The sequence below is a fragment of the Carcharodon carcharias genome, chromosome 3, assembly GCF_017639515.1.
Source record: "Carcharodon carcharias isolate sCarCar2 chromosome 3, sCarCar2.pri, whole genome shotgun sequence".
In the NCBI taxonomy this organism is placed as follows: Eukaryota; Metazoa; Chordata; class Chondrichthyes; order Lamniformes; family Lamnidae; genus Carcharodon; species Carcharodon carcharias.
Window position 1 is genome coordinate 103,568,289 of NC_054469.1, and position 19,055 is coordinate 103,587,343.

General features: G+C 42.7%; 1 protein-coding gene across 5 annotated transcripts in view; it reads right to left on the minus strand.

Moving 5' to 3' along the window:
• The window catches only part of si:ch211-197h24.6, a 115,245-nt gene that overhangs the window by 51,472 nt on the left and 44,718 nt on the right, over positions 1-19,055 (minus strand). For 4 of the 5 annotated variants that reach the window (XM_041184131.1, XM_041184130.1, XM_041184132.1 and 1 more), the window contains exons 11-14: positions 15,612-15,749; positions 12,771-12,863; positions 9,868-10,004; positions 5,455-5,562 (exon numbers count right to left, since the gene is read on the minus strand). In XM_041184131.1, the coding sequence (XP_041040065.1) occupies positions 5,455-5,562; positions 9,868-10,004; positions 12,771-12,863; positions 15,612-15,749 (476 nt within the window). The remainder of the gene's footprint in view (positions 1-5,454; positions 5,563-9,867; positions 10,005-12,770; positions 12,864-15,611; positions 15,750-19,055) is intronic. The other variant, XM_041184133.1, reaches the window with a different exon arrangement.

A 19,055-nucleotide genomic window follows, 5' to 3' on the forward strand; every position in this document is an offset into this window, starting at 1 on the left:
TTATAGTGCTGAAAACCTGTACGCCAGAACTAGCTATCCCAACTCCATAAGTCAGGTTATTCCAATGCAGCATCTACTCAACAATAAAAAAAGGACAAATTTAATTCAACTCATTGGCAAAGTGATGGAAAGGGTTATTAATTGTGCCATTAAACAGCACCTAGATACCAATAACCTGCTTGCTAAAACTGTGTTTTGGTTCTATCGTAAGCATTCTGCATCAGGCTTCATCATGGCCTCGATCCAGACATGAACGCACGATCTAAAGGGCAGGCAAGATTAACTGTCCAAGACATCAAGGAGCCCTACAGGACTTAGGTACAAAATAAATCTTTGTGAAAACTATCCAGTTAAAATAAAGATAGTCTTGGTTGCTGGAGGCAAATCATCACATTGAAGGCAGAATTCTCATTTTTTTCAATTAGAAAAAAATTCATTTACAGGATGTGGGCATCATAGGTTAGGCCAGTATTTATTGCCCATCCCTAATTGCCCTTGAGAAGGTAGGTAGTGATGAGCTGCCTTCTTGCACCACTGCAGTACATGTAGTAGTAAAAGTACACCCATGGTGCTGTTAGGGAGGGAGTTCCAGGATTTTGACCCAGCGACAGTGAAGGAATGGTGATATATTTCCAAGTCAGGATGGTGAGTGGCTTGGAGGGAAACTTCCAGGTGGCGATGTTCCCATCTATCTGCTGACCTAGTCCTTCTAGATGGTAGCAGTTGTGGGTTTGGGAGGTGCTGTCTAAGGAGCCTTGGTGAGTTTCTGCCATGCATCTTGTAGATGGCACACACTGATTTGACCTGGATGGTATCAAGCTTCTAGAGTGTTGTGGGAGCTGCGCTCATCCAGGCAAGTGGAGAGCATTCCACCACACTCCTGACTTGTGCCTTGTAGATAGTGGACAGGTGAGTTACTCGCCGCAGGTTTCCTAGCCTTTGACCTGCTCTTGTGGTCACAGTTTTATGCGGTTAGTCCAGTTCAGTTTTTGATCAATGGTAACCCCACAAGATGTTGATAGTGGGGGATTCAGTGATGGTAATGCCATTGAATGTCAAGGGGCGATGGTTAGATTCTCTCTAGTTGGAGATGGTCATTGCCTGGCACTTGTGTGGTGCAAATGTTATTTGCCACTTGTCAGCCCAAGCCTGGATATTGTCCAGATCTGCTGCATTTGGACATGGACTGCTTCAGTACCTGAGGAGTCACGAATGGTATGAACATTGTGCAGTCATCAGCGAACATCCCCATGTCTGACCTTATGATGGAAGGAAGGTCATTGATGAAGCATCTGAAGATGGTTGGGCCTAGGACACTCCCCTGCGAAACTCCTGCAGCGATGTCCTGGAATTGACATGATTGACCTCCAACAACCACAACTTCCTTTGTGCTAGGTATGACTCCAAGCAGAGGAGTTTCCCCCCACAATTCCCACTGACTCCAGTTTTGCAAGGGCATCCCAACTATTTTCATTTAATTCATCAATGATCTTCCTTCCACCAGAAGGTCACCAGGGACTTTTTCCTAATGATTCCATTGCTTTTATTTCCATTCACAACTCTTCAATATGAAGCAGCTCATGCCAGCCTATTTGCAGGGCTTGGACAACACCCACACGGGTGATTGGCAGGTAACATCACACCACACATTAATGCCAGACAATAACAGTATGCGACATGAAAAGGCCCAACTACTTTCCTCAACCTTCACAAAAACTACAATGACCAAGTTCCTCACCAACATCCTACACCAACACTACTAACCAGAAACTTAACTAGACCAGGTACATCAGCACAGAATACAGGCTGTGTACACTGCATAAGTGGCTCACTTCCTGAACCCTCAAAACTCCTCCAGGACCCAGAAGGCTCAAGTCAGGAGCTTGACAGATCACTCGGCACTCACGTGGATGAGTGTCACAATGACATTCGATGCTCAACAGCATCCAGAACAGTGCACTCTGCTTGATTAGCATTCCTCCAGTGGACTTGATATCTATCCCCTCTACTATTAGTGCACTCTAGCTGCAGTACATTCTATCTACAGGCTGCACTGCAAGCCACACTAAACCTACTTCAAAAGTAATTTTTACCAAGAAGAACAGTAGCAGAAACACAAGAATATCAGTTCCAGAATCTCCTCCAAGTGACATAACATCTTGAGAAACATACTGCCATTCTTTCATCATTGCTGGGCCACAAACCTAGAAATTTCTACTTAGATTTAGAGAGCATCATTGTTACAAGGACTACAACAGTTTAAAGTGAAAGCCAACCAACACCTCAGGACAATAAGGGACGAACAATGATTGCAGCTTTGTCAGGGTCATCTATAACACAATAGAAAAATGTTGCATGCATGTCAAAACAACATCGTCACAACTTAAGTATTTAGCTCCTCGATGCTTTAGCAATGGAAACCCTCACAATGTGCAAAATGTGAGGGAATCTACCATGACCAATGTCTTTCATTTTCTGATTGACAGTGCCCACTTTATGCCCAAAGTATGGCAATTACTGATGAGAAAAGAAACATTAAATTGGCAAATCTGGAATTGAATCTTACATTAAAAAGAAGTTCTGGTTGTGAATGACTGCCAAGGTTTAGGAATGGAGAAATTCCTCATCACATATACCTCTTGGAATTGGGGTCATTATTCTTATAGCGTCGTTAACTCAAAAAGCACCATAGAGTGGAAGGAGGACTCAACCCTGTACCTGCCCGTAGACTTATTCACCCACCACGACTGTGCCTGCTGACCCACATTAGTTCCTGGTCCCCTAAAGCTTCCAATTTAAAATTCTCCTTCCTATGTTTAAATAATGGATAGACTGGATTTACTGTCTTTGGCCCCTGCCACAAACTTGAATCCTTGACCGTCACTACCATCCCTCTCCAGGCTATTCACAACCTTGGTGTTGTTTTTGATCCTTAGTTGAGCTTCTGACTACATGTACTGTCCATCGCCAAGACTGCCTGACTCCACCACCTCTGATTCCAATTCTGCCTCAGCTCATTTGCTTTGCAATCCTCATCCATGCCTTCGTTATCACTCAGTTATTTCAATGCTGTCCTGACTGGCCTCCCAACTTCCACCCAACATAAACGTGCGCTCTTCCAAAATTCTGCTGTCTATATCTTAATTCATACCAAATCCCATTCACTCATCATCCCTGTTTTGCTGATCTAAAACAAAAATAAAAACACCTGGAAAAACTCAGCAGGTCTGACAGCATCTGCGGAAGAGGAGCACAGTTAACATTTCGAGTCGGTATGACTCTTCAACAGAACTCTGTTGAAGAGTCATACAGACTCGAAATGTTAACTGTGTTCCTCTCCACAGATGCTGTCAGACCTGCTGAGTTTTACCAGGTATTTTTATTTTTGTTTTGTATTTCCAGCATCCACAGTATTTTGCTTTTATCTTTGCTGATCTATACTGGCTCCTAGTTTGACACTGCCTCAGTTTAAGAATCCTCATCCCTGCTTTCAATCCATCCATGGTCGTCCTTCTCCTTTTCTATGTAAAGTCCTCCAGCTCTAAAAGCCATTGAGATACCTGCGCATCTCCAATTCTGGCATCTTGCACATTCCCAATTGCTCCATCATTGGCAGTTGTGCCTTCAGCTGCCTCGTCCTTTAGCTCTGGAATTTCCTCCCAAACCTTTCAGCTTCTACTTCCCTCTCCACCTTTGAGATTCTCCTTAAAACTTAACTCTTCGACGAAGTTTTTGCCATCTGTATTGAAATCGCTCTCAGTGACTTGGTGTCAAATTTTTTATTGCTAATTCTCTTTGTAAGCACCATGAAGTGTTTTGGCCGCTGACCTACAATGGCAGGGGGCAGCAGCAGTGGAGGTAACAATGGTGGAGGTCAATGAGGAAGGGAGAGACTGTTCGACTCAGCAAGGGAGGGAAACTCTGTGGGGTTCAGAGTGGGAGGGATGGATTGCAGGGATCAGTAACCTGGCAGAGGGGTGGGAAGAAAATTCAGGGGTTGGAGAGTGGAGCTGCTGAGCAACTAAGTGGGGCGGTGGGGGGGAAGGATGGTTGGGAGGTGAGGTAGCTTGTGTCCTCACTCTGCACCAGATTACTATATCCTTTAGGTTTTTGTCTCTTTTATATTGGCTCAGTGAATTAGCATCCCCTTTTAACTTTTCAAAATGATTCTTAACTAAGTTATCGGTTGGGTCATTAATTTGGGTGTGGTCCTCTTACTGCATAGTTGGACGTTTCGAAGCCAGCATCCTGATGTGTTTGTCAGCACTCACTTTAAACAAAAGTCTTGAGGGGGAAAGAAGCTTGAAATTGGCAGAGCAAAACTAAAGAATGCTGGAGAGTGCTAATTGCAATTAATTTTTAAAAGGGGCTGCAGATGTGAGACTCAGTCCCAGTAAGTTACCTTGTGTCAAGTAGTTAGAATTTTCATTTTGGAAACGGAGTATGGGAGATTTGTTTATAATAAATTAACAAAAACATGTTGTTTAAAGATTCCTAGTTACAAGTTTTATATAACATACAAACACATCTATTAGTCTTTGGTAAAGCAAAAAACTGCAGATGCTGGAAATCCAAAACAAAAACAAAAGCAAAAATAAAAATACCTGGAAAAACTCAGCAGGTCTGACAGCATCTGCGGAGAGGAACACAGTTAACAGTTCCGTTGAAGAGTCATACGGACTCGAAACGTTCACTGTGTTCCTCTTCCTCAGATGCTGTCAGACCTGCTGAGTTTTTCCAGGTGTTTTTATTTTTGTATTAGTCTTTGGTATTTGTGCTACATTTTCTATCTAAAGGAGGAAACCTTAAAATCATCAACACAAATATAGAAGGTAATGTTATTTTGTGACTGCATCACCTAATAAAGGAGTTAGTGAGAATGAAGAAGGAGCCCCTGAAAATCAAGAAGCCGCCTTCATGTAAATCTCAAGAAGAGCCCTCAAAATAGAAAATTATTTTGATGCCTGCTTGACAGCTAGTCATATAAGGAGATATAAGAATAGGCAAGCAAAATTTTTGGTAAAGTTTTTAACACGTGTCTCCAAGGTGGGAGAGGGAAGTAGAATGATAAAGACTTTCAGAGAGGGAATTGGAGTTTGGGTCTAGACAGCTGAAGGCGCAACCCACCTGATGGGGCAAGGAAATTCAGGAATGTACAAGAGGTCGGAATTAAAGAACACAGTTTTTGGAGGGCTGAAGAAAGTTACAAAAATAGAATGCAACAAGGTCAAGGACAGATTTTAATACAACAATGAGAATTTGAAATTTGAGGTATCACGACACCGGGAGCCAGCACCATGTCTGCAAACATGGGGTGAAAGAGGACTCCAACGATGTGAACAGTATAGTCCAGCCTCAGACAGTGGTCAGACAAGGGGATGGAATTGGTTTTGACACTATTTGTCATGGATTCAATTTGCTCCTACTAACGAGCATTTCATGATGCATACTTACCCGAATCCTTCCTCTTCCATCTACCTTTTCAATTTCAGCTGCTTTCTTCTTGACAATTGTTTTATATTTTCCTGTGTTTACTTTCAATAACTCTGGATGCCTTTTTTTCTGGAAAAATAGACACAATAAACATGCCTTATGCATGGAAAATCACCAATAGCCATATAAATAGAGCATTCTAGCATGATCCACATTTAACCAAATGTTTTGACATTGGCATAGAAGATAAATCACGAACAAAAAAAAAATCAGCACTTTTCATTTGTTAAGCAAACTAGTACTGAGCAAGAGCAGTTGTTTAGCACCTTGATATTCACTCTAGGACTAATGGTCATTTATTTTTGACCTCCTCCCCCAAGACAAATAATCAATTTATTTTTATAGGCTATAGGAGAGGTAATTGTGTTTTTCATCCAGAAGTATTTCCTAATTGCTAACTTTTAGAACTGGTAGCGCTCATACCAATAGTAGTGTTGCCATGTACCAATACAACAGGAGGAATGCTGGGGTCAGCAGGGAGGAAGACAGCGAAAAAAAATCACACTCATTCCATTATGCATTAACGTCCAAAACTCAATTCATTACCTCAAATTATTCCCATCACCTGTGACAAAGCTGTGACCACCAATATGCTACCCTGTTTATACAGATCAAAACTACCTCTCTAGATACGATCTAGAATCTATAATTGCACTCCAGGGTGCTTTTCACAATTCAAATGTACATTCAAACTGAAGCTCATTGCACCCTCATTGTAACACCCACTTTACATGGTTCCTGTTCATTGAAATCTGACATTCAGAATTTTGGTTCCTTGTCCCACTGTCCCCACTTTTATTTCATTCTTTCATGAAGCATGAGCATCACCGGTAAGCCAGCATTTGCTTGTCATCCCTATTTGCCCTTACTTTTTGCAAAGCATGCCTAAGTACACCCACAGTGCTGTTAGGAAGGAAGCACCAGGAATGTGACCCAGCAATAGTGAAGAAATGGTGTTAAACTGCCAAGTCAGCATAGTTTGTAGCTTGGAGTGAAACTAACAGGTGGTGTTCCCATGTGTCTGCTGCCCTTGTCCTTCTAGGTGAGAGAGGTTTTGGGTTTTGAAGGTGCGGTTGAAGGCGGTTTGGCAAGTTGCTGCAGAGAATCTTGCAGAAAGTAAGCACTGCTTCCATTGTGTACTGGTCACAGGAGTGAGTTTTGGTGGATGGGGCATCGATCAAGTGGGCTACTTTGTTCTGGAGGGGGTCAAGCTTCTTGTGTTGGAGCTGTACGCACTAAGGCAAGTCCTCCATCACACTTCCAATGTGTGTCTTGAAGATGATAGACAGGCTCTGAGGAGTTAGGTGAGTTAATCGTCGTAGAATTCCCAGGCTTTGACCTGCTCTTGTAGCCACAGTAATTATATGGCATGTCCACTTAAGTTTCTGATCACTGGTAACCCCAAGTATGTTGATGGTGAGGGATTTAGAAATGGTAATATCATTGAATGTCATGGGGAGATGGTTAGATTCAGCTGTGGAATTCAGCTCTTTTGGCCATGTTTGGATCAAAGCTATAATGAGGTCTGGAGCTGAATGGCCCCAGTAAAACTCAAACTGAACGTTGGTGAATAAGTTGTTGTTGTCTAAGTGCCACTTGATAGCACTATCGACAAACCCGTCCATCACTTGTTGATGATCAAGAATTGACTGACTGGACTTGTCCTGCTCTTTGTAGACAGGACATTCCTGGGCAATTTTCCACATGGTTGAGTGGATACCTGTGTTGTAGCTGTACTGGAGCAACTTGGCTAAGGACGCAGCCTGTTCTGGAGCACAAGTCTTCAACTACAGCTGAGATGTTGTCAGAGCCCATAGTCCTTACAATATAAAGTACCTTGAGCCTTTTCATGATGTCACATGGAGTGAATCAAATTGTCTGAAGATTGGCATCTTTGATTGAGAACCTCAGAAGGCGGAGATGGATTATCCACTGGGCGCTTTTGGCTGAAGATGTTTCAAGTGCTTCAGCCTTGTCTTTGGCACTGACATGCTGGACTCCCCTATCAGCCAAGGATGGGGGTATTTTTGGTGCCTCCTCCTCCTCCGGTTAGTTGTTCAATTGTCCACTATCTTCCACAACTGGATGTGGGCAAGGCTACAGAAGTTTGATCAGATCCATTTTGGGGTCGCTTAGCTCTAGCTAAACTGGCTTCCACTGTTTAGCATGCAAAATTGTCCAGCATAGCTCCACTAGATTAGCACCTCATTTCTAAGCATGCTGCTCCTGGTATGCTCTTCTACGTTCTTCAATGACCCAGGGTTAGTCCCCGATCTTGATAGAAACAAAAGTGTCAGGAATATGGCAGGCCACGAGGTTACAGACTGTGGCTGCATACAGTTCTTCGGTTGCTGATGGCCCACAGAACCTCAGATGCTCAGCTTTGATCTGTGGGGATAAAATGCAGATTGGTGACCGCTTTGCGAACACCTTAAATTAGTTTGCAAGAAAAATTCAAGAGCTTTCAGTGGCCTACTATTTTAAGTCTCCAACTTGCTCTCAAGCTGACATCTGTCCTAGGTCTATTGCAGTGGTCCAATGAAGCCCAATACAAGCTGAAGGCACAGCACCTCACCTTTTGATTCAGCATTTTACAGCCTTCCGGACTCAACATTTAGTAAGTTAGTAATTTCAGACCTCAGACCTTAATCTCTGCCCCCATTTTGTTTCCTTTTCTTTGCATGTTTTGGTCTTAATCTTGCTGTTTTTTCCTATTTTTGCTTCTGGACAGCAGCAGTTCATTATTCTGCCATTCACACCTCCTCTGGATGCATCTTTTGTTTCAAGCAAGATGAATTTGTTAAGGTGACAGTGACTGCCCTTGACAAAAAGGTTGCATTTGACCAAGGAGCCCCAGCAAAATTGAAGTCAAAATAGGCGTCAGGGAGAAAACTCTCCATTGGTTGAGTCATACCTACCACAAAGAAAAATGATTGTGGCTTTTGAAAACCAATCATCTCAGCCCCAGGAAGTAGCTGCAAGAATTCCCCAGGATAGTGTCTGAAGCTCAACCATCTTCAGCTGCTTCATCAATTCCTTTCCAACCATCATAAGGTTTGCTGATTATTGCGCAATGTTCAGCACCACTTGCAACTCCTCAGATACCGAAGCAGGTCGCGTCCATATAAAGCAAGACCTGGACAACATTCAGGCTTGGACTGATAGTGCCAAGTAAAATTCATGCCACAGAAATACCAGGCAATGATTATCTCTAACAGAGAATCTAATCATCTATGCTTGACATTCAACTACATTACCATCACTGAATCCCCCATTGTCTACATCCTGGGGTTACCATTGACCAGAAACTGAACTGTACCAGGCATATATGTGGCTACAAAAGCAGGTCAGAGACTGGGCATTTTGAGACAAATAATTCACCTCTTGACCCCTCCAAAACCTGTCCACCAACAAGAAGTTAGTATTGTGATGGAATACCCTCCACTTGCCTAGATGAGTGCAGCTCCAGCAACACAAGCTTGAACCATCCCAGGACAAGGCAGTCCACTTGATCCCATCCACTACTGTAAACTACCTCCGCCACTGGTGCACAATGGAAGTAGTGTTTACCGTCTACAAGATGCACTGCTACAACTGGCCAAGTTCTTTAAACAGCATTTTTGAAAACCGTGACCCCTCTTCCACCTACCAGACAAGGGCAGCAGGCACATCAGAACACAATCACCTGCAAGTTCCCCTCCAAGTCACTCACCATCCTGACTTGGAACCACATCATTGTTCCTTCACCTTCGCTGGATCAAAATCATGGCATTTTCTCCCCAACACAATTATCAACTTAACTAAACCGCATGCAGCAGGTCAAGAAGGCAGTTCAGCACCACTTTCTCAAGGGCAGGTTGGGATGGTCAATATGCGACCGTCGCATCGCAAAAACAAATTAAAAAATTACATGGTTGAGAATGGAGTGTGAACTGAGAACTAAAATATGTACAAGAACCAAATGGGAATTATTAGCGGTTAACATGTATTTCAAGCAATCTGAATCAACATTTGACCAAATATCCATTCATCCAGTTCTAATGTTTGCTGCAACTTTTAAAAAAAGTCATCAATTTCCTTGCCAAATATATCAATAATACAAGTAAATATGCAACGGTCAAGCACCAGTTCAAGAAAGTGATCACATCCAATGTACTTTTGGAGATTCTTGCCAGAGTAACATTTCTTGGCAGACTAGGTCAGTGTTGTCCACCATCATCTCAATAGGGAAATATGGTATTTGTAATTTGTCTGTTCAATTCAGGCTAGGATGATATTTCTACACAAATTCTACAGTACAAATGACAAATATGCAAAGTAAATATATTTATATGTATTTATAGTATGTAGTACATTTATAGACTGTATACTTACTACATAACGCATCTTGTGCTTAAGTCCAAAGATATGTGCCAGAACACACTGTAGAGGCAATTCACAAGTGCACAGTTCACAGTAATATAATGGTTCAGTTTTTCCAACATAATGGTATTCAGTCACAAAATCCAACCCTGTGAATGGAAATAAATATATATTACTCTGTCAGCCCAGAGGACTCAATTCCTAAGAAATTTGGCCACACAATACTAGAGTGTCCACAATTTAGGAATTTTGCTCACAGGCATTAAAACAAAGAAATGGAGAAACATGAAAAACAAACTTGAATCAATAAAGGTACCTACTGCACTCTGCATTTCATACAAGTTGAATATTTTTACACTTTCTGCATACTTTGCTAGTTCAAAATGCAAAGTAATAGCCAAATTACCTGATGTCAATACAAGATTAATAAGTTCACTCCCATTGTAAGATCTGCGACCCTAGTTTTTGGGGCTGATTTCTTTGTTCAATAAGGAATACGTACAAGCCTCAAGCCTGTTTCGAATTACCCAGAAGCTTGGGGAGCCAACAGCTCCCCATTGCTTTCACCATGGCAACACCTTTGCCAATTATATTCATTCCACATGATATCAAGAAACGACTGAAGGCACTGGATACTGCAAAGACTATGGGCCCTGACAATATTCCGGCAATTGTGCTGATAACTTATGCTCCAGAACTTGCCGCACCCCTAGCCAAGCTATTCCAGTACAGCTACAACACTGACATCTAACCGGTTATGTAGAAAATTGCCCAGGTATGTCCCGTACACAGAAAGCAGGACAAATCCAACCCAGCCAATTACTGCCCCCATCAGTCTACTCTCCATCATCAGTAAAGTACTGGAAATGGTCATCAACAGTGCTATCAAGCTGCACTTGCTTAGCAATAACCTGCTCACTGACGCCCAGTTTGGGTTCCACCGGGGTCACTCAGCTCCTGACCACATCACAGCCTTGGTTCAAACATAGACAAAAGAACTGAACTCCCAAGGTGGGATGAGAGTGACTTCCCTTGACATCAAGGCTGCATTTGGCCGAGTGAGTATTCAAGGAGCCCTAGCAAAACTGGAGTCAATACGGATCAGGGAGAAAACTCTCTGCTGGTTAGAGTCATACCTAGCACAAAGAAAGTGGTTGTGGTTGTGGTTGTTGGAGGGTCAGTCATCTTAGCTCCAGGACATCACTGCAGGGGTTCCCTAGGGTAGTGTCCTAGGCTCAACCATCTTCAGCTGCTTCATTAATGACCTTCATTCCATCATAAGGTCAGAAGTGGGGGTATTCACAGATGATTACACAATGTTCATGCCATTCGCAACTCGTCAGATACTGAAGCAGCCCATGTCCAAATGCAGCAGACCTGGACAATATCCAGGCTTGGGCTCACAAGTGGCAAATAACATTTGTGACACACAAGTGTCAGGCAATGAACATCTCCAGCAAGAGAGGGTCTAGCCATTGCTCCCTGATGTTCAATGGCATTACAATCACTGAATCCCCCCAACTATTAACATCCTGGGAGCCTTACCATTGACCAACAACTGAACTGGACTAGCCATATAAATACTGAGGCTACAAGAGCAGGTCAGAGGCTAGGAATCATGTGATGAGTATCTCACCTCCTGAGTCACCAAAGCCTGTCCACCATCAACAAGGCACAAGTCAGGAATGTGATGGAATACTCCCCACTTGCCTGGATGATTGAAGCTCCCACAACATTCAAGAAGCTTGATACCGTCCAGGACAAAGCAGCCCGCTTGATTGGCACCACATCCACAAACATTCACTCTCTTCACCACCAACGCACAGTAGCAGCAGTGTGTACCATCTACAAGATGCTCTGCAGAAATTCAGCAAGGTTCCTTCAATAGCACCTTCCAAACCCACGACCACTACCATCCAGAAGGATGAGGGCAGCAGATAGATGGGAACACCACCACCTGGGAGCTCCCCTCCAAGCCACTCACAATCCTGACTTGGAAATATATCGCCATTCCTTCACTGTCATTGGATCAAAATCCTGGAACTCCCTTCCTAATTGCACTGTGGATGTACCTACACCACATGGACCGCAGCAGTTCAAGAAGGCAGCTTACCACCACCTTCTCAAGGGAAATTAGGGATGGGCAATAAATGCTGGCCCAGCCAGCGTAGCCCAAATCCCATGAATGAATAAATTAAAATCAGAGTTGACTTGCCAATCAGTCAGCACCCTTTTCACCGGTAGTATAAATTGTTCTGATCACTTGAAATTAGGGACTCATGTTTTTCCTGATGAGCACAAATAAACATGTCAACGCATCCACAAGTATACGGGACAATTGGTCATCCTGATTAAATTAACTATATGCCTTTGCATCCTCCTCACGGCGTACTATTCTGCCAAATTTTTGATATTCAGCAAAGCTGGATGCATTACACTCAGTCTGTTTGTAGAAAGAAAGGCGTAGCTTTGCATAATGCCTTCCATGGTCACCAGATATCCCAAAACTTGAATAAGCAATCTTCTGACTGAGAGGTCTAAGTGCTAGCTATCAACTGAGCCATGACGCATTCCTCATCTAAGTCATTAATATAGATTGTAAACAGCTGAAACTCAAGCATTGATCCTTGCAGACCTATCAAAGACCTCTAGCAAATCTTAACTTTTTCTCTGCTTTCCTTACCGCAGAGCAGAGATTATTAAGTACTTTTCACAAATTAACATCCCAACAAGATTAACACGAATTGACTTACACCAGAGGAAAATAAATCCTGCAATGTCTCAATACAGCACAACAGGGAGCAGTATTTTTTGTGGTTTTTTGAAGCAAATTTACTTTATAAAAAATATATACATCAGCAAATCATAGGAAAATGCATAGTAAAACACTTCATACTGAAAATATTGAAAAATACCTATTATAGTCTCCTCAAAATCAGAGTTTGTGATGTGATCTTCCAGAAGTTTTGATCCTATAGCACTTAACAGGTCATTAACTGCGGCAGCTGCTAAAAGTAAACCAAAATTAGATACAACAGAATGAGTGCTAAGAATTGAAATTATTGTTAACCTCTTTTCCAAGCCCTCCCCTGCTCAGCCCACACCAATTCTCTCCATTCCTTTGAGGTGCTGATTCATGCCAGCTAGAGGTCATGTTAAGTTCTGGCAGCACATTGGTACCAGGCCCAATGAGCCATTCTTCACACACAAGCCTAAACAGCTGTTAGCAGACTGTTAGCAAGAACATGCTTTACCATTCAGCCAGCCCTAAACTGAAATACACTTTTCAGCAGAAGTCACTGGATAGTAATCAGCTGCAGAGCTATGGCTGATTTTCCCAAACAGGGGACACTAAGGGCAATAGCACAGTCCTTCTGTTGTCCAAACAGCAATCAGCTAACTATGCAAGGACTAGTTATCAAGCTTAGGACCTTCTTAGTGTGAATTCATATTTGTATTTGAACCAGTTGTACGAATATTTTTATGTAACATTCAATGGTATTACCATCGCTGAATCCCTCACTATCAACATCTTGGGGGTTAGCATTGACCAGAAACTGAACTGGACCAGCCATATAAATACTGTGGTTACAAGAACACGTCAGAGGCTCAGAATCCTGTGGCAAGTAACTCACCTCCTTACTCCCCAAAGCCTATCCACCACCTACAAGGCACAAGTCAGGAGTGTGATGGAATACTCTCCACTTATCTGGATGAGTACATCTCCAACAACACTCAAGAAGCTTGACACCATCCAGGAAAAAGCAACCCACTTGATTGGCACCCCATTCACAAACATTCAATGCCTCCACCACCGACGAACATTGGCAGCAGTGTGCACTATTCACAAGATGCATTGCAGGAACTCACCAAGGCTCCATGGACAGCACCTTCCAAACCCACGACCGCTACCATCTAGAAGGACAAGGGCAGCAGAAACATGGGAACACCAATACCTGGAAGTTCCCCTCCAAGCTACTCACCATCCTGACTTGGAAATATATCGCTGTTCCTTCACTGTCACTGGGTCAAAATCCTGGAACTCACCCCCACCCCGCCCCGCAACAGCATTGCGGTTGTACATACACCACATGGGCTGCAGTGGTTCAAGAAGGCAGCTCACCACCAAACTCTCAAAGGAAATTAGAGATGGACAATAAATGCTGGCCTAGCCAGCAACGCTCACATCCCATGAATGAATTTAAAAAAACATGGTTCAACAATAAATATAACTATTGTGAAATTCACAATTCTCGGCATTTTACAGGAAATGTTTAACGGATAACATGAAACATATATTTTGCAGATACATGTAGTTGCTTTTCAGACTCAAGATTCAATGGCTGAAACACTGTAAGCATTTCTAAATATAATAAAACACCCGAGATAAATAACAGGAGTATTATAAAGCAAAATGCAACACTGATTCACATAAGGAGATATTGAGCAAATGACCAAATGCTTGGATTTTAAGGAGCATCTTCAACGAGGAAAGAGAGGTAAAAAGAGGGAGATGTTAGGGATGGAATTCCAAAGCTAAAGGACAAAACAGCTGAAGACACAGCCAGCAATGGCAGTGGGATTAAAATCAGGGAGAATTACAGCAACTCAGAACACAATTGTGGGGCTGCATTAGGGTTAGGAGGAACAAAGCCATGGAGGGATTTGAAAACAAGGAGAAATTTTAAAATCGAGGCCAATATAGATCAGCAAACACGGGTGATAGTTGAAGACTTAGTGCAAGTTAGGGATGGGCAGCAAAGTCTTTGACAACCTCAAGCCTGCTGAGGGTAGAATGTGGATGGGCAGCCAGAAGTCCATTGAAATAGTCAAATTTAAAGGTAACAAAGACATGAATGAGGGGTTCAGCAGGTGAGCTGAGGAAATTGTGAAGTCAAGCAATGCTACTCAGGTAGAAATAAGCAGGCTGAATTTTGTTTGCAAGTTCATCTTGGGGTCAACTATGACATCAAGGTTGCGTACAGCCCAAGACAGTTGCCAAGGAGAGGGGTGGAGTCAATAGCCAGGGAATGGAACTTGTGCAGGGACAGAAGGCAATGGCTTCAATCTTCCCAATATTTGATTAGATGAAATTTCTGCTCATCTAGACTGGATGTCAATGAAGCACTCTGATAATTGACAGACAGTGGCCGAGTCAAGAGTGGTGGTGTTGAGGCAGAACTGGATATCATCAGTGTACATGTGGAAACTAGTGCTGTGCTTTTCGGATGATATCGCCGAGGGGCAGGGTGTAGGTGAGAAATAGGAGGGGGCCAAGGATAGATCTTGGGGGACATCAGAGGTAAAGGTGTGGGAGAGGAAGGCGAACCATTGCAATGATACTCTGGCTACGATTAGAAAGAATGTAATCATGCGAGTGCAGTCCCACCCAGCTGAACACCATTGGAGAGGTGGAGGGGGATGGTGTGGTCAGCTGTGTCAAAGAGGACCTAGCATCATAGGGCATTTTTGTCATAATTCCATAGAAATATTCAAAATAAACCTTCAGTATAAAAGATCTGCCTAATCTGTCTTTTTCCACTACTCGATAACTAATCTATGCTGGGATAAATCAAAAACTCAAATATAAATGTATGTACAAAGCAGATAGCAGAAACTTCAGATCCTGTGCTGCCAGCTTAGTAGTAGCCAACAACAGAGTAGTGCCCACATTACGCCTCCAATTCCTATTACACCCTGCAAGCCTTCAGGCTTTTGCTGCAATCTCTTGTGCAATCTTGATTTTCTTTCCTCACCTCCATGTGTTGCAGTGGCTTCCTGACGTGCCAGTACCGGCCGGGGCTGCGGCTTCGGATCCACTGGGAGATTGATAGGAAGACCATCTGGATAGAGATACATTCCAGTCCAGTTCTCATTTTCCTTTGTGTCCTGGGCTTTAAGGTTAAATATACAAACTAAGTACATCAATAGAGGAGTACATGTGAGAGACACTGATTATGTGAATGACATGAGACATAAGAAAAAGCATAGGAAACTTTAGAAAGACCAAAAATGTGAGGTTTAGGCATAGATTAAGAATTACAAAGAGAAAGTTAAATGTACAGTGCAAGAGAAAAACAAAAGGGCACAGTGCAAAACTAATAGAAAACAATGGAAGACAGCAGTATGGAGTAGGGGACGAGTAAAAACAGCTATAAGAGAAAAAAAACTTCTTCATTTGTATGTCAGAATAACAAGGTACATCAGCTATAGAAAGAAAACTGCCTAGTACCAAGGAAACAATACTCTACAACATGACAATATTATCCAACTTGTTCATAATGTAGCAATGTAATCTACATATGAACGAATTTGTACAGGGGCACCAGAAGCAGTTCAGACAATGGCCTTTCACCCGGATTAAGATTCTGCCCCAGAACATACACTTCAATCTAGAAAAACAGCAACGGCTATCAATATCGTCAAAAAAAGGGTCAGAATTTAAGGAGGGCAGAGGGGGAAGGGTCTTATGTCCAGCACTAAAACGGTGGCAGCCCCGCCAACCTAATCTCTGGGAGCCCCAAGGGAATTAAATCCCTAATTGACTGCGGAATTTGTGTAGCCGAGGCTCCGTGGGGGACATTTAATTCCAGGACCTCCCCTAGTGAGACAGAAATCATACCCCTGTGAGCTGCCAGCAATTCAAAGGCTGGCGACTCTCCATTACTGGTCATGTCACCAGGAGTGGTGGCTGCTGCTGGTAAACCACTTGGGCCTTCACCCGAGATCCCTGGCGAAAGGTAAGTGAGGGTGCGATGGGGATCATGGTGGGGTTCCTGGCAAGGGGCCTGGGGACAGTGGGCCAGAAGAAATGGCAGGGTTTGGCTGTCAGCAGGCACCCCCTTTCCGGCACTAATTCCCTCAATCAGGCACTTTGAACGAAGAACAGCTCTCCCCTCCACTCTAAGTCGGTTGCAAGCAAACCTTGCTGGACAGTCTCCCTGCATGACGAGCCCCCGCTTGCCGCTGGAGTGGGAAGAGGCCCTAATTGCCCACTCAATTGGCATCTCACCCCAGACTCAATGGAATGGAGGCGGGATAGTGGTGGGGTCTCTGCACCACCCGATCTCCCACTAACCTCCGAACTCACCAAGGATTGGGGGGACATTAAATTCCACACAAGCTGACAACTCAAAGTGGCCTGGCACGCAAAAACAAGTCATCATACATGCTTTGTTCTTCAGCAATAGGTACCAACAATGTTGCATTGAAAGCCTGAAGGGGAAACCCAAATGTAAAAATGCTAAAATCACAAAATCAGTTATTAATTTCTAGGAAGCAAGGCTGGGATATGTTTCCATGGAGAATTCTGAATTTTTACACTAGATGCATTCCAGTTAATTTTGCACATTCTTATCCAACAGCCCATTTCCTCGTCAAAGTCTTTGAACGTGTTGTCACTTCTCACATCCATGCCTATCTTTCACACAATTCCATTATTTCAATCTCTCCAATCAGGTTTCCAGTCTGGTCAGTGTTGAAACAGTCCATGTGTTAAAGTCACAATTGATATTCTTTGTGGCCATGAATGTGTTAAACTATCCCTTTTCAACCCATGTACAGTTTTTAACCCAGTTAAGCACACTATCCTCCTCCAATGCCTCTCCTCCATCATCTAGCTAGGTAACACTGGCTTGCTTGATTTCATTCTTACCTATCTAATTGTAGCCAGGGAATTATGCACAATGTCTTCTATTCCCATTCTTGCTCTGTTACCCTCGAATTTCTGAAGGATCTACCCGTGATGACTACCTTTTATTTTGCATCTACACGTAACACAATGGAGAGGGATGGCCTAAGTGCAGGAAACCAGGATATAGAAGTGGCTTGGGTAGAGATGAGGAATGATAAAGACAAGAAGTCGCTTGTGGGAGAGGTGTACAGACTCCCTAACGGTAATCACATGATAGGATGGGATATCAAAGAAGAAAGAGTGGGAGCTTTTCGGAAAGGTCTGATGATTATTATGGAGGGATTTTAATCTACATATAGGATGGAACAACCAGATGGGCAAAGATAGCACAGATGACGAATTCATAGAATGTTTTGGGGATGATTTCTTCGATCAGCACTTTCTGCAGCCAACCAGGGAGCAGGCTACACTGGACCTGGTATTGTGCAATGAGATAAGATTAATTAATGACCTCATAGTGAAGGCGCCACTAGGTAGCAGTGATCATAATATGACTGAATTTTACATTCAGTTCGAAGGAGAGGAGACTGGGTCTAAACTAGCAATTTGAACTTAAATAAGGACAACTACGACAGCATGAAAGCAGAGCTAGCGAAAGTGAACTAGCAATTTAGGTTAAAGGATAGGTCATTAGAAATTCAGTGGCAGACATTTAAGGAGATATTTCAGAATAAACGGAATAGATACATTCCAACAAGAACAAAATATTCCAAGGGAAGGATCCACCCATCTGTGGTTAACTAAAAGAGTTAAAGATAGTATCAAACTTAAAGTAAAGGTACATATTTGTGCAAAGATGGGTGGCAGGTCAGAAGATTGGAGAGAATATAAAAAACAGCAAAGAATGACTAAAAGATTAATAAGGGGGGATAAATTGGAGTACGAGAGAAATCTAGCTGGAAGTATAACGACAGACAGTTAAGAGTTTCTATAGATATTTTAAAAAGGAGAGTTAACAAAGTGAATGTTGGTCCTATAGAAAGTAAGTCTGGGGAACTAATAATGTAAAATAAGCAGATGGCAGATGAATTGAATAGATATTCTGCATCGGTCTTCACTATAGAAGCTACAAGTAATATTCCGGAAATAGCTGTAAATCAAGAATTGGAAGGGAGAGAGGAACTCAAGAAAATTACAATCACCAGGGAAGAGGTACTTGGCAAATTGCTGAAACTGCAGGTTGACAAGTCCCCTGAGTCCTGATGGATTTCATCCTAGGGTCTTAAAACAAGTGGCTAGTGAGATAGTTGATGCGTTGTTTTCAATTTTGCAAAACTCACTAGATTTGGGGAAGGTTCCATTAGATTGGAAAATAGCTAATGTAGCTCCTTTATTCAAAAAGGGAGGGAGACAGAAAGCAGGAAACTATATGCCAGTTAGCTGAACCATCTGTCATAGGAAAGATGCTAGAAGCTATTATTAAAGACATTATAACAGGGCACTTAGATAAATTCAAAGTAATCAGGCAGAGTCAAAATAGCTTTGTGAAAAGGAAATCGTGTTTAGC